Source organism: Chelonia mydas, chromosome 4 (genome assembly GCF_015237465.2).
Source record: "Chelonia mydas isolate rCheMyd1 chromosome 4, rCheMyd1.pri.v2, whole genome shotgun sequence".
NCBI lineage: Eukaryota > Metazoa > Chordata > Testudines > Cheloniidae > Chelonia > Chelonia mydas.
The window spans coordinates 80,921,647-80,936,026 of NC_057852.1; the positions used below are offsets into that span (position 1 = coordinate 80,921,647).

The 14,380-nt window shown below is 39.1% G+C and overlaps 1 protein-coding gene across 14 annotated transcripts in view; it reads right to left on the reverse strand.

Moving 5' to 3' along the window:
• UFSP2 (UFM1 specific peptidase 2) overlaps nt 1–14,380 on the reverse strand; it is a 29,775-nt gene that overhangs the window by 8,132 nt on the left and 7,263 nt on the right. For 8 of the 14 annotated variants that reach the window (XR_005225170.2, XM_037897642.2, XM_043546089.1 and 5 more), the window contains 6 exons: nt 13,814–13,971; nt 11,461–11,653; nt 10,527–10,673; nt 5,907–6,071; nt 4,020–4,144; nt 1,354–1,430 (listed from right to left, as the gene is read on the reverse strand). Coding sequence is in view for 13 of the 14 variants with exons in the window: in XM_037897642.2 (XP_037753570.1) it covers nt 1,354–1,430; nt 4,020–4,144; nt 5,907–6,071; nt 10,527–10,673; nt 11,461–11,653; nt 13,814–13,971 (865 nt within the window). In the remaining variant the exon portion in view is untranslated. The remainder of the gene's footprint in view (nt 1–1,353; nt 1,431–4,019; nt 4,145–5,906; nt 6,072–10,526; nt 10,674–11,460; nt 11,654–13,813; nt 13,972–14,380) is intronic. The other 6 variants (XM_043546091.1, XM_043546088.1, XM_043546087.1 and 3 more) reach the window with 3 other exon arrangements.

Below are 14,380 nucleotides of genomic sequence, written 5' to 3' on the forward strand. Positions count from 1 at the left end.
GCAGGTGTTCTAATCAGCCTGTCTGTCACAGTAGTCTCCAGAAGGTTCCTGATTGTTCTGGAACCTTCCCTGCTACCTTACCCAGGGAAAAGGGACCTACTTAACCTGGGGCTAAAATATCTGCCTTCTATTACTCTCCTGTAGCCATCCGGCCCGACCCTGTCACAAATGCCACTATATAAATCCAGGGTACAACCACACCTTGAATACTGGTCTCCCCATCTTAGTAAACATATATTAGAAATGGAAAAGGTACAGAGAAAGGCAACAAAAATGATTAAGGGTATGGAACAGCTTCCGTATAAGGAGAAATTAAAAAGACTGGGACTTTTCAGCTTGGAAAAGAGATGACTAAGAGGGGATATGATAGAGGTCTATAAAATCATGAATAGTGCGGAGAAAGTACAGTAGAACCTCATTGTGACGAACACCAGTTACAAACTGATCGGTCAGTCACACATCTCATTTGGAACCAGAAGCATGCAATCAGGCAGTAGCAGAGACAAAAATAAATAAATAAATAAAGCAAATACAGTTCAATACTGTGTTATACATAAACTACTAAAAAAATAAAGGGAAAGTTTAAAAAAAATTGACAAAGTAAGGAAACTGTCTTTGTGCTTGTTTCATTTAAATTAAGATAGTTAAAAGAACATTTTTCTTCTGCATAGTAAAATTTCAAAGATGTATTAAGTCAATGTTCAGTTGTAAACTTTTGAAAGAACAACCATAACATTTTGTTCAGTTATGAACATTTCAGAGTGATGAACAACCTCCATTCCCAAGGTGTTCATAACTCTGAGGGTCTACTGTACATATGGAAGTGTTATTTACCCCTTCATATAACACAAGAACCAGGGGTCACCTGATGAAATTAATGAACAGCAGGTTTAAAACAAACAAAAGGAAGTACTTCTTTATACAGTGCAGTCAACCTTTGGAACTTATTGCCAGGGGATGTTGTGAAGGCCAAAAGTATAACTGGGTTAAAAAAAAGAATCAGATAAGTTCATGGAGGATAGGTCCGTCAATGGCTAGGGATGCTGTCCCATGCACTCGGTGTCCCTAACCTCTGACTGCTAGATGCTGGGACTGGACGACAGGAGATGAATCACGCAATAACTGTCCTGTTCTATTCATACCCTTTGAAGCATCTGGCACTGATCACTGTTGGAAGACAGGATACTGGTCTAGATGGACCAATGGACCAGTATGGCCATTTTTATGTTCAGGTTGTTCTGGATACCTAGAATTTCCTCTGTATACACTCACTAAGTAGTGTATATGAAAATAAACCTCGACAGAAGTGACCAACAAACATTCATTGGCATTTTTCAAGAGTGAAAGGCTTACCAATCATAACTGGAGTTCCTTCAGTCTTGAAATGATTAGCAAGTTCTCTTCCCTGAGAAGCTAGCTCAGAACCCTGGCTGTATAAGAAACACAACATTAGATTATCCTCTTTATTAGGTTTAATTTCCTATTTATCTCTTTCACTATTTAGCCATATACATTTGTAATTCCTATGCTATATAATGAGAATTTTAAAAAATATATTTTATTACACCCCCTCCACCCTGAATAACACTGTAACAGGACTAGGAGTTTTATAATACAGGAAAACCACACTGGAGTAAACTTAACATTTGTGCTCACACAAGCTGGTGCAACCACCCAATACAATTTAGAGAGAAGAGTATGATAAGTTCTATCCAATTCAGGCAGTGTCACTGAAGGATGCCTATTGGGAGCTGTGCCTCTCAGTGAAAAGAAAGATACCATGATAACAGCTTCATGGTGGCTTCAAACTGGAGGTTTATGGAAAAAGATTTAAGAACCTCAACTAAACAGCCCCAGGGTTCTCTCAACAAGAGAGAAATCTACATTCTTATTTAATAGCAAAAAACTTTGTTAACAAGGAGTTAAGGTTGCCTGGTGGTTCTTGCCGAGTCCAGGGGGGCCGAGTTAAGGCTTGGACATTTACCTTAACTCTGCATTCCCTGGTTTTCAGAAGTTTGAGTTTTGCTAAACTTGACGTTTTGGAAGGGCACAAGCTATAACTGGGCAACCATAACTCTGTGTTAATGAAGTATTTGTCATTTAATTTCCTAAATTTTTTAATCGAAAGAGAAACGTTTGTTGGTAGGAGTTAATGTTCATTTAGGCAGTGATAGTTTTCACCTATGTTTGTAGTTGATGTGCTACTATGGCTGGTAATAATCAACAGACCTAGCTTTTATACAGTGTTTTTCACCAGTAGATGCAAAGAACTTTACATCATTATCCCCATTTTACAGATGGTAAACTGAGGCACAGAGCGGGGAACTGACTTGCCCAAAATCAACCAGTCCCATGGTCCGTGGGCCCCACAGATCCTGGCAAACACAAAGATAGAGAGAAGCTCAGACTCCGCCAAGAGAGGTAGCCCCTGATCGGGCATACATATGGGAGGGGATGTGGGGCTGGCAGGATCCTCTGCCCCAATTCTCTGCAAGTGCCACATCACACAGTCCCATGTCTCCCTTCCCAGTCTCCCACTCCTCCCCTCATGCTCCATGTAGCCCCCACTGCTCCCCCTCACCTGACCCCAAACCCTCTCCTACCCACATATCCTCAATTATTCCCATCGCCATAATTGCCCCCTTCTTGCTGAACCCAAAACCCCTCTCCCCTGATTCCCACCTACTCTTCCACCCCAATCACCATCCCTTACCAGTGAGCATTTGCATGTGTATTTATTTTCTTTTCAAAAATAGTTTCAGAGACTTCTGAATATTCTGCTGAAATCAGATTATACTTCCCCAAAACAAAAAACCCTTGCCAGGGTCAGACTCTAGCAACATGCCTCCTTTTTATTTCAGATTTCTGCTTAGAGTTGGACTTAAACTCACAGAGCCTGGGCAGTGCTCAGGTTCAATGCCAGCAATATTCCTTCTTGAGCCACTCAGGCCTTGTGAGTCATAGCTGGCTTTCAGCTCCCTTCACTTATTTCTCTGCACATGTGCAGTGGAATCCATTTGGTGCATGAGCACCTATACCCTGGGCATTGAACTCAGGCTGCCAACTCCCTTTGCACATGCCACTAACCAATTTGCAGTTATTACGAACTGTTGACTAACATACACTGGCTACCAAACATATTCATTATGCTGATTATAACCACCGGCAATACATATATTTTAAACATTTAACTATACATATTAAGTATTACTATAGCAACCATATAGCCTAGATTGGCCTGCACCTTTGTTATAATCCTGAACACTTATGCTAAGTATCCCATAATAGCTTGCATTAGCTGACATAAGCCTTGGATTGAATAGACAGGAAAACTCTAAAGTATCAGGACCGATGATTATTTCTTTGTAAAAACAGGAAAAGAGCTGCCCACACAAGTCCATTAAGTGCCTTCCTCCCCCTTAGTACCTGGAATGCTCTCAAAAAAAGATAAGACTGCATCATAACCTGGAAGACATTGGACACACCATGGTACCAGAACAAACAAGGCAAAAAGCTGACTGACTAAATGACATATATGGTATCCTTCTCTGGTAAACATGTAGGGTCCAAAAGGATGACTTTAGGGGCATAGCTTTGGAGAGCACCCCCTTAGCCTAAGGTGAATGTAACATTGCTGCATGGGACTGCTCTTCAGAGACTGGTATCGTATCGAACCTTTTTCCTGTACCATATTAATAAACCTGACTGACACTGGTTATTTGATCTCTTGAGTATCTCTCGTAACGAACCAAAGTACGGTCAAGCAATTGACTATACAATTTATAAACAAAACCTAGACCCAATCCTGCAAAGAGCTCTGCACAGACAGATCCCCTGTGCCTGTGCCTTACTTCAGTGGGGCTGGGTGCAGGGGCCACCAGCAGAAGGTCCTTGCAGGATTGGGGTTAATATCCTATTACTACTAATAGTCTCTTAAGTGATCCATTCTTCACCACAACACTTTCCCCCAATAAAGAATTAATCACGGAGACACAAAATTAACAAATATTCATTCTTACCTGACAAACAGTATTTTTGAAGTTATTCCTAATAACTGGTTCAATACAAGTTGTACCTCAATAGAGCCAATCCACTGCCGCGATCCAACAAATGCAGCTGGTTTGTCTCCAACATCAACTAGTGCCTTTGTAACACACATCCCATAAAGAAAAAAAGAAACAGTATGTAATGGACATTTTTACAGTTTCTACCTATAATATCCACTTAATTCACATATAGTATAATATTTCTGGAACCTAACTTGTCAAAAGCAGGCACACATTTACTGAATACAGGTATGATTGAATATTAAATGAAACAAAAGATCCTGTTTAAAAATGGTAACATTTTTTCTGTCCATGTTGGAAACATTTTCTTTTCTCAAACACCAGCTGGGAAATAAATGTCACTAAATGTAGCTTGAAGAAATACTACTATTTTATTAAATTTTGAAAAATTAGAATAGCGCTACCGGCAAATATTTCACACAAATACTAGTTATATATTGGATCTAACTTCTTGTTTACATTTAACACACTTCCTGGAACCCCCTTCAACATGCTTATATCTGTTTGGAGGGTATTTGCAGTTTCTCCTTCCTTGGTGTTCACACCTGAACTACTAGAAGAGGGCCTCATCCTCCCTGATTGAACTAACCTCGTTATCCCTAGCCTGATTCTTGCTTGCATATTTATACCTGCCTCTGGAATTTCCACTACATGCATCTGACGAAGTGGATATTCATCCACGAAAGCTTATGCTCCAATATGTCTGTTAGTCGATAAGGTGCCAAAGGACTCTTTGTCACTTTTACAGATCCAGACTAACACGGCTACTCCTCTGATATATAATATATTAGAAATTCTGTGCATATTGCCCATTACAATTTGATTTTAAAATCTTAACTGTATATTTAATCTACAACTCTTCAGATTTTTTATTTTACATTCACTGTCTAACTTTATTCAAATTCTATTTCTATACATAAAATACTGAAAATTATGTATGTCTTGATTTTATTTCTGCCATCTGAACTGAATCAATTTCATTCTCAAGTGGGTTAACAGTCAACATTTTAGCTACCGTCTACTTTTTATAATCTGATAAAGATTCAGATCGAAAGCCCAGTATAAGTGCTAAGTATTATTGTACAGTCTAAACACTTTCAAAATCGCGATGCTGTCAAATTTGTTAAATAAATAAATATAACCCCAAACACTATTTTCACAAGACACTAAAGTTGAGAGTTTCTGCTGATGTACAGAATGAGCTAACCAAACATGCATTGTTTCTCCAATGTACTAACATAACTAAACATATAAGACACACATGCACACCTCTCACAAAGAAGAGAATGTTAATTTCTGGAACATTCCAAAGAGAAAAATACCCTCACGCTCATGCACACACAACATCTGCCAAATAAGAAAGGAATAAATCAGTCCTTATTAATCTGGGACCTGATCCAGCTTGGAATTGGAGTGGGCCCCCAAATCTCTCACATTTGGTAAACATTGTGAGTGTGTATTTTGTCTGTGTTATGATTTGAGATTCCAAGAGACTACCAACGAAAAGAACTTATAATAAAAATCTTATTTTATGAAACTCTTTTGAAGAAAGGGGAAACTATTTTAACATCAGTCATTTAATGTACATAACTGGAAACAGAATCCATTACAACAAAATGTTCTAGAAGTGATACTTCAGAAGTCTTACAGATAAATGTGAATAGTAACTATGAACGGATTAAATTAGATTTTTTTTTTTTTTAAAAAAAAGAGTTTATTCCACAGAGCATGTTAAAATCAATGGAATAGTACTTTTAATTAGTTCTATAGCATTAACTGATTTTTCAAGAGGAATACAGTAAATACACATGAAATGCAGTCTGTTTCTTTGTCCTGTACCTGTTGAATCTCCTTGTGTGTAGGTATAGATTTCTCTGTGTAACCCTGATGCTTGAACCATGAACAGATAGTCTGCAGAGACCGGTACGCACATCCCCAGCCATTATCATCTATTCGATCCTGCATATAATGATGATAACTATATACACCATGTACCAAATACACCTGAGCAGAAAAAGAAAAGACAAAAAAAAAAAACCATCTCTATCTCAGGAGCTGTTGACTCAGAAGCTGAATATTTATTATTTGATTTTGACACTTGCGGTTTGTTAGTTTTCAAATGATTGATTACGATTCATGAGAGAAATAGCTGTGAGACTTCTTGCTTCCCCATAGCCAAGACATAACTTGAAGGTTTTGGTTTGTTTGGTTTTTTTAAAGAACAAGGGAGAAATTCTTAAAGTGCATTTTTATAATTCAGTTGTCAGCTTTTTAAACTGAATCAGTGATATCTTGTCACTGGACTTGTAAGCAATTTTCTGTAAATTCAGGGACACAGTCAGAATGTTTTACCTGGCATATCGATGTCTCATGTTAGGGGATGAATTCAAACAGCAAATCCTAGAGGCCAGTGAAGTGGTGGTACAAACAGTCAGGGTCAGGATCTAGCTAGAGTATGGGTGCCAAATGCAGTGTTGATTGAATCATTGTGAATTAAATTAACAGGTCACAGTAACATCTAGATATTAAGCCAATTAGATCACTTGCTCGAATGTGTAGCCCCATGCAGAGGAATGGCTATCAGACCACTGTCGTAAGAACATAAGAACGGCCATACTGGGTCAGACCAAAGGTCCATCAAGACCAGTATCCTGTCCTCTGACAGTGGCTAATGGCAGGTGCCCCAAAGGGAATGAACAAACAGGTTATCATCAAGAGATTCATGCCCTGTCACCCAATCCCAGCTTCTGGCAAACAGAGGCTAAGGACACCATTCCTGCCCATCCTAATAGCCATTGATGGACCTATCTTCCATGAATCTATCTAGCTCCCTTTGAACCCCCATTACAGTATTGGCCTTCACAACACCATCTGGCAATGAGTTCCAGAGGTTGACAGTGCGTTGCATGAAAAAATACTTTTTTGTGTTTGTTTTAAATCTGCTATCTATTAATTTCATTTGGTGACCCCCTGTTCTTGTATTATGAGAAGGAGTAAATAATACTTCCTTATTTACTTTTTCTATACCACTCATGATTTTATAGACCTCTATCATATCCCCCCTTAGTCGCCTCTTTTCCAAGCTGAAAAATCCCAGTCTTATTAATCTCTCCTCATACGGAAGCCGTTCTATCCCCCTAATAATTTTTGTTGCCCTTTTCTGAACCTTTTCCAATTCCAATATATCTTTTTTGAGATGGGGCAACCACATCTGCACGCAGTATTCAAGGTGTGGCAGTACCATGGATTTATATAGTGGCAATATGATATTTTCTGTCTTATTATCTATCCCTTTCTTGATGATTCCCAACATTCTGTTCGCTTTTTTGACTGTGACCCCTGCGGGACACCACTATTTACCTCTCTCCATTCTGAAAACTGACCATTTATTCTTACCCTTTGTTTCCTATCTTTTAACCAGTTACCAATCCATGATAGGACCTTCCCTCTTATCCCATTACAGCTTACTTTGCTTAATAGCCTTTGGTGAGGGGACCTTGTCAAAGGCTTTCTGAAAATCTAAGTACACTCTATCCACTGGATCACCCTTATGCTTGTTGACATGCTTGTTGACCCCCTCAAAGAATTCTAGTAGATTGGTGAGGCATGATTTCCCTTTACAAAAACCATGTTGACTCTTCCCCAACAAATCATGTTAATCTGCTTCTTTTACTTTGTTGTTTAGCGACGGTTGCACTTTTTTGGTTCTCTAACTATATTTTTTAATTTGAGGTATACATTTAAGTTAAGCCTCTATTATGTGGTCTTTAAAAGATTTCCATGCAGCTTGCAGGGATTTCACTTTTGGCACCTTTTAATTTCTGTTTAACTAACTTCCTCAGTTTTGTGTAGTTCCCCTTTCTGAAATTAAATGCTACCGTGTTGGGCTGCGGTGGTGTTGTCCCTGCTACAGGGATGTTAAATCTAATTATATTAGAGGAAGGCAAACAATTTCCTTGCCAACAGATATTATATGCTACTGAAAAAAAAATCAATGTTGGAGGCACACCAATATCCAATATTCTAAAACCCCTTATTCCTAATTATTATAATTAAATCTAATTGTATTAGAGGAAATGCAAACAATTTCCTTGTCAACAGACATTAGATACCACTGAAAAAAAAATCAATGTTGGAGGCACACCAATATCCAATATTCTAAAACTCCTTATTTCCTTAACTAAGTTATCAATAATTTAAATTTATTTTTTAAACAATAACCTAAATTTGGGGCAAATTTGACCTGATAGAGTTATTCTGTATCAATACTGGAAACTACTGTACATAGCACGGATTCTAAAACTCTATAGTATATCCCCATGGAAGTTGCAAGAGGGCATGGCTTTTTTTTTTTTCCCTGACCCCTCCTGGTAGCTGCTTTTAATCCTTTGTCCTCTCCCTATTATGACAGTACTACTCACAGCAGTTTCTACAGCCAAAGCAGCATACTATAGCAGTAGGAGCAACAGAGAAGCAGGAGGGAGCTACAGACACGGCTGCAGAGATACAGAGTTTTAGAAAACTCTTATTCTAACAGCAAGATCTGTACTATCAATAATACATTATAATAATTTTATTTATCCCTATCCAAAGGCCTCTGGAACACCTTAATGAAAAGGTAAATGCAATACTTAGTCCCTTTCTTTTAATGTTGTCTATTCCCCTTCACTGCCTGAGGTCTCATACCATTATTTTTTGCAGTATCTATTTAGATTGTAAAGTTTCTGAGGCCAGGACCTGGTCTTATATCCGTAAAGTGCCATCCACATACCAAAAATAATAATAAAAGCAATAACAGAATTAAAAACAGAGAACTGTACCCTAACATTTTGCCAGAGCAGATCTAAAGACACTAACAAACTCCACATCACTCTCTACTACTAGACATTATACAAAAATATACAATCAAAATGACAATGGAAATAAAAGTCAGTCTTGAGTCTTTCCCTGAAGGATTTTAATGACACGTTTAGGTGTATCTAAAGAGAAAGGGTGAGACAAGGAAGAGAATTAAAGAGCCACAGTCCTCCAGTCCCCCCCACAAACTTCTCTCAAGATTATAATTCATGAAGATTACCAGTGCCATTCTTGAGACTCTCACCTGTCATCACAGGACAATCAGCAACATAGCCCCTCAATTAAGATTGGTGCTATAAGGTCCTACCAGACAGAGAAGATTATGAAGCATGAGCACAGACCTGAAGTTCTCAACTTTTTCCATATTTGGGACCTTCTTTTCTACACCAGAATCACCCAAAGACCTCCACTTTCCTCCAACTCGGATCCATCTCCATTTAACAGTATGAGAAAGGATGGGGTGGTCACGAATCTCATCCTGAGAATCCATGATAAAAGGCCGAAGGTTCTCCAGCTTTTTCATTCTACAGACCACTTTGTCTGAGAGAGATTGTTTCACAAACTCTCTTCATTGCTTGGTTCTCAAAGTGTTTCATTTTGTAGACCTTAGTTTGAGAATGTTGGCAGAGACTTCTGAAGACCAAATCCTTTGACTGTTGTGGTTCAGCTGTAGCTGTCAAAATGGCTTGTCAGGGTACACTCACACTGAAATGTTTGTCTATAGCTTTAGTTCGCTGCAGTTAAGTCCACAGTTTCCAAATATTTTAAAAATAAAATTAATTTCTCCTATGACTGAAAAGAACTGAGCTTCCAGGTTCCAACTTGTGAAACTTGTCAACCTATCTAGAGATAACAGCATCTCTAGAAAGGGTGGGCAAAGAATGAGAGCCTGGATTAATTTTCCTGCCTTATTCATTTTTAGCTTTCAGTAGTTGTTTCACATACAGTCAGAGATTTTACTCAAGTAAAAAGGCTACCATGATGACTACATGAAATGGAAATGTAGCATTGGGTATGACATCAGATTTAACATAAGAATATAATGGCCATACTGGGTCAGACCAAAGGTCCATCAAGCCCCGTATCCTGTCTACCGACAGTGGCCAATGCCAGGTGCCCCAGGGGCAGTGAACCTAACAGGTAATGATCTAGTGATCTCTCTCCTGCCATCCATCTCCACTCTCTGACAAACAGAGGCTAAGGACACCATTTCTTACCCATCCTGGCTAACAGCCATTAATGGACTTAACCTCCATGAATTTATCCAGTTCTCTTTTAAACCCTGTTATAGTCCTAGCCTTCGCAACCTCCTCAGGCACACAGTTCCACAGGTTGACTGTGCGCTGAGTGAAGAAGAACTTCCTTTTATTTGTTTTAAACCTGCTACCCATTAATGTCATTTGGTGGCCCCTAGTTCTTATATTATGGGAACAAGTAAATAACTTTTCCCTATTCACTTTCTCCACACTACTCATGATTTTATATACCTCTATCATATCCCCCCCTTAGTCTCCTCTTATGTTCTTATGATGTGATTTGTGATTATCAACAATATTTATGTAAAAGAAGAATTTTCCTAAAAATGCCTCAAGTGAAACTTACCATACCAGCCTCTATGCCAGGTGGATTGAGGTATATGTGTGGATTTCTGAGATAGCCATCTTTATATGATTCGTCTGGAAAGCGATAAGCATTCGCTCTTCTTAAATATGGTCTATCAGAGGGCAGATGGAACAGTTCATGTAATTCCTACATGCAAGTCAGAATCAAAATGAAGGGATAACAAACAAGAGAATAATTCAAGTTTCTTTAAAAAAATTACTCCAAATGGTAGTGAAGTTTTCATAAGCAATATTATTTTTAATATAGCAGTTTAGAAATTGTTACATACTAAAACCTCTAGAATAATCAATATTGAATGTATGTGTTTAACACTAACATGCCAGTACTGCAAAGAACTCTATGCAGGTAGACCCTTATGCCTATGCAGAGACTTACTGAAGTGAACGGGACTCAGCATGGGCTGGGAGCTCTTTTCAGGACCGGAGCCTCAATTACAAATAGAATGTATGGCAAAAAGTGCAATCAAAAAGAGATTAATTTTATGAAAATAATACATGTTAAATAGTACTGAGAATAAAGAAATATTAAACAATTTGTCTATCTGACATATTATTAGAAATTAAAGAAAATGAGCTCACATTTTGAGCAAATTGTATTTTTTTTGTAAATATAATCTCTTAAACACCATCTGGCAACTGAGTGAAAACACAATTAAACTGAGAGAACTGAACAATCCTTATACAAGTACATGTAAATGTAGACCCTCACTATTTTAATTAATAAATTCCTGTATGAATCCATTTAGGTTCTCTTATACAAATAACCATAAATGTCTGTTTATGAAGAAAAGTGCCTGATGAACACTTTAAAAATATGTTTCAACAAACCAAATATATATATGTTCAGTATTCTGTTTCGGTCATAATTACAAATCATGCTCCGTCAATATTTGGTCTACAGCAGCTAACTTTACCTTTCTGTAAGTCTCTAGCTGATTATCTGAAATGCCTGTAGGATATGAAATTGTTACAAGGTGCTTTTTTCCTGGTAGCATGAAGTGAAATTGTTCAGGTACCACAATAGATGTTCCCTTCATATATTTCAAAATGCATCTTTCCATATCAGTTAGTTGCTTATGAATTGCATTCACCAGGAGATTTCGTACACTATGAGATATAAGGGAAAATATTTAAGAACTAGAACACCAGCAATGCTGGCTCATTCTTATAGCTATACAAGTTTCAGAGTGGTAGCCGTGTTAGTCTGTATCAGCAAAAGCAATGAGGAGTCCTTGAGGCACCTTAGAGACTAACAACTTTATTTGGGCATAAGCTTTCGTGGGCTAAAACCCACTTCATTAGATGCATGGAGTGGAAAATACAGTAGCAGGTATAAATACACAGTACATGAAAAGATGGGAGTTGCCTTACCAAGTGGGGGGTCAGTGCTAACGAGACAATTCAATTAACAGTAGAATACCAAGCGAGGAAAAATCACTTTTGTAGTGGTAATGAGGGTGGCCTATTTCAAACAGTTAGCAAAAAGGTGTGAGTAACAGTAGGGAGAAATTAGTATGGGAAAATTTAATTTTCCCCTACTGTCACTCACACCTTCTTGTCAACTGTTTGAAATGGGCTACTGTATTTTCCACTCCATGAATCTGATGAATTGGGTTTTAGCCCACAAAAGCTTATGCCCAAATAAATTTGTTAGTCTCTAAGGTGCCACAAGGACTCCTCGTTGTTATAGTATACAAGTTCCCCTCTCCCCACTCATACCGACCTCCACAACCAGTTTAATGCACCTGCTGCTCTTATCCCTCCTTCAACTCATACCAGCAGATGTGAGCAGAGTCTTGTCAGGTGTTGCTCACAACTCATATGTACAAAGATGACTCCACTCCAACGACTCAACCGTGGAAAGTACTGCATATTCTGGCCTCAATTCAGCAAATCACCCAAGCTGAACTGGAAGTACTCATGTGCATAAAGTTAGGCATGTGCCTAAATGCTTTTCTGGATTGCAGCCACTGTGTTCAGCACCTTGCAGGGTCAAGCCCAAAGACAGAGTGCTGTGGATAACACTTCTGTATTGTTTTCCACCTCAGCCTGTCCAGGTGCATATGTGACTTCCTAAGCACAGTACTGAGACAACAAGCATTTATCAAACATTCCTCTCTGTCTCACACATGTATCTGTGTGTATTTACTGTAATTAAAAGAAACTGATATAATATCTTTTGAATATTTTCCTAGCAATCTGCATTTCTTTTTGAGTGACGATAAAGAATTGGCATAATTATCAGACATTATGTTAAACACCGATTAGCTCCAAAAACCCTAATGAACATTAAATAACATAATCCTAGATGATAATAAAACCCTATATGTGAAATAAAATGTAAGTATACCACTACCACCTCAACACAGAAATTGGATACCGTTATATTAATCCATCATAAATAAGTCTACAATTCTGTCATGGAGGTCATGGAAGTCATGGATTCCGTGACTTTCTGTGACTTCTGCAGCTGGAGCGGCAGGTGCACTCTCCCTGGTGCCAGCAGCTCAGGTGCCCTGTGGACAGTCTCACCGGTTGCTGTTGGAGCAGCCATGGGGTCAGCCACACCAGTCGCTGCTCAGGTGGTCCCGGGCAGTTTAGCCCCAAGAAGCACCTGAGCACCATTGCTGGGGACTGCCCCAGGGCCAGCGTCACCGGGGCTGGCCGCTTGGGTAGTTCCCGGGGCCGGCTGGACTGGCCACTGCTTGTGTGGCCCTGGGCAGCTGGCACCGGGGATTGCCCGAGCAGTGGCCCGTGTGGCTGGCCCCAAGGACTGCCTGAGCATTGGTCCTGGGGGTGGCCCCAGGGACTGCCCAAGAAGCAGCAGTCCCAGGGGCAGCAGGAGCAGCGGCCCCGGAGGCCCTCAGGAGAGCGGTCCCCAGGAGACATGGAGTAGTGGGGGCCCCCAGGAGCAGAGATTTAGTTATGGACAGATCACGGGCTGTGAATTTTGTTTATTGCCTGTGACCTGTCCATTACTTTTACTAAAAATACCTGTGATTAAATCATAGCCTTAATCATAAACTTTGAATTCACTATAGATAATGGGGATGGTTACAAGATCACACTCATTAAACCAAGGAATATCTATTGTGAGGGCTTTCAAACTCTCTGAAAAGATTTCCATTTTATTCCATATTCCACCTATATTAAAAATTGCTAAATTATAAGCTGATGTAGCTTTAGTATCCACAATTTTATTTAGAAAGCACAGACAAAGAACTAAAGCAAACTCAAAAATACAACTCAAAGATATATTATACTTACTTCCTCCATGGCTCTTCTGGAGAAACGGATACAACAACATCAATTGGTAAGGTCAAGTTAACGTAGTGGTGTCTCTTGTTTTCCCTTTCAATGACTGGGGCTACAGCTGCCAAAGGAGATGTCATTTCCAACATAAGGTCTACATTTACTATCTGCTGCTGAAAAGAATAAAGACAGTTACATGCACTAATAATACATGTCCAACAATACATGCACCAAGAAGGGATAGAAGAAAAAAGTAGATTCGTAAGACCCATGGAGGTGAAGGGGCTCCAGGGACAGCGAAAGTTAAGAACCCCAAAACAAAACAGGCTCTTCACAACCCCAATTAGATGTAATGAGACAGATGAAATGAATATTCATTTTTGAACAATGTCAGGGGCCAGACACAAATAACTGAGCTAAGATATCTAACAGTATTAAAGACTATGGGCCTGCTTCTGCATGCTCATCTGTGCAGGTGGATCTTTGCATTCACGTAGAGAGCACCGTTGACTTCAATGGCGTTCTCTGTGGATGCAAAGGTTTGCTTATGTGGATCAGCTTGTGAGAAAAAAGCATTTATTT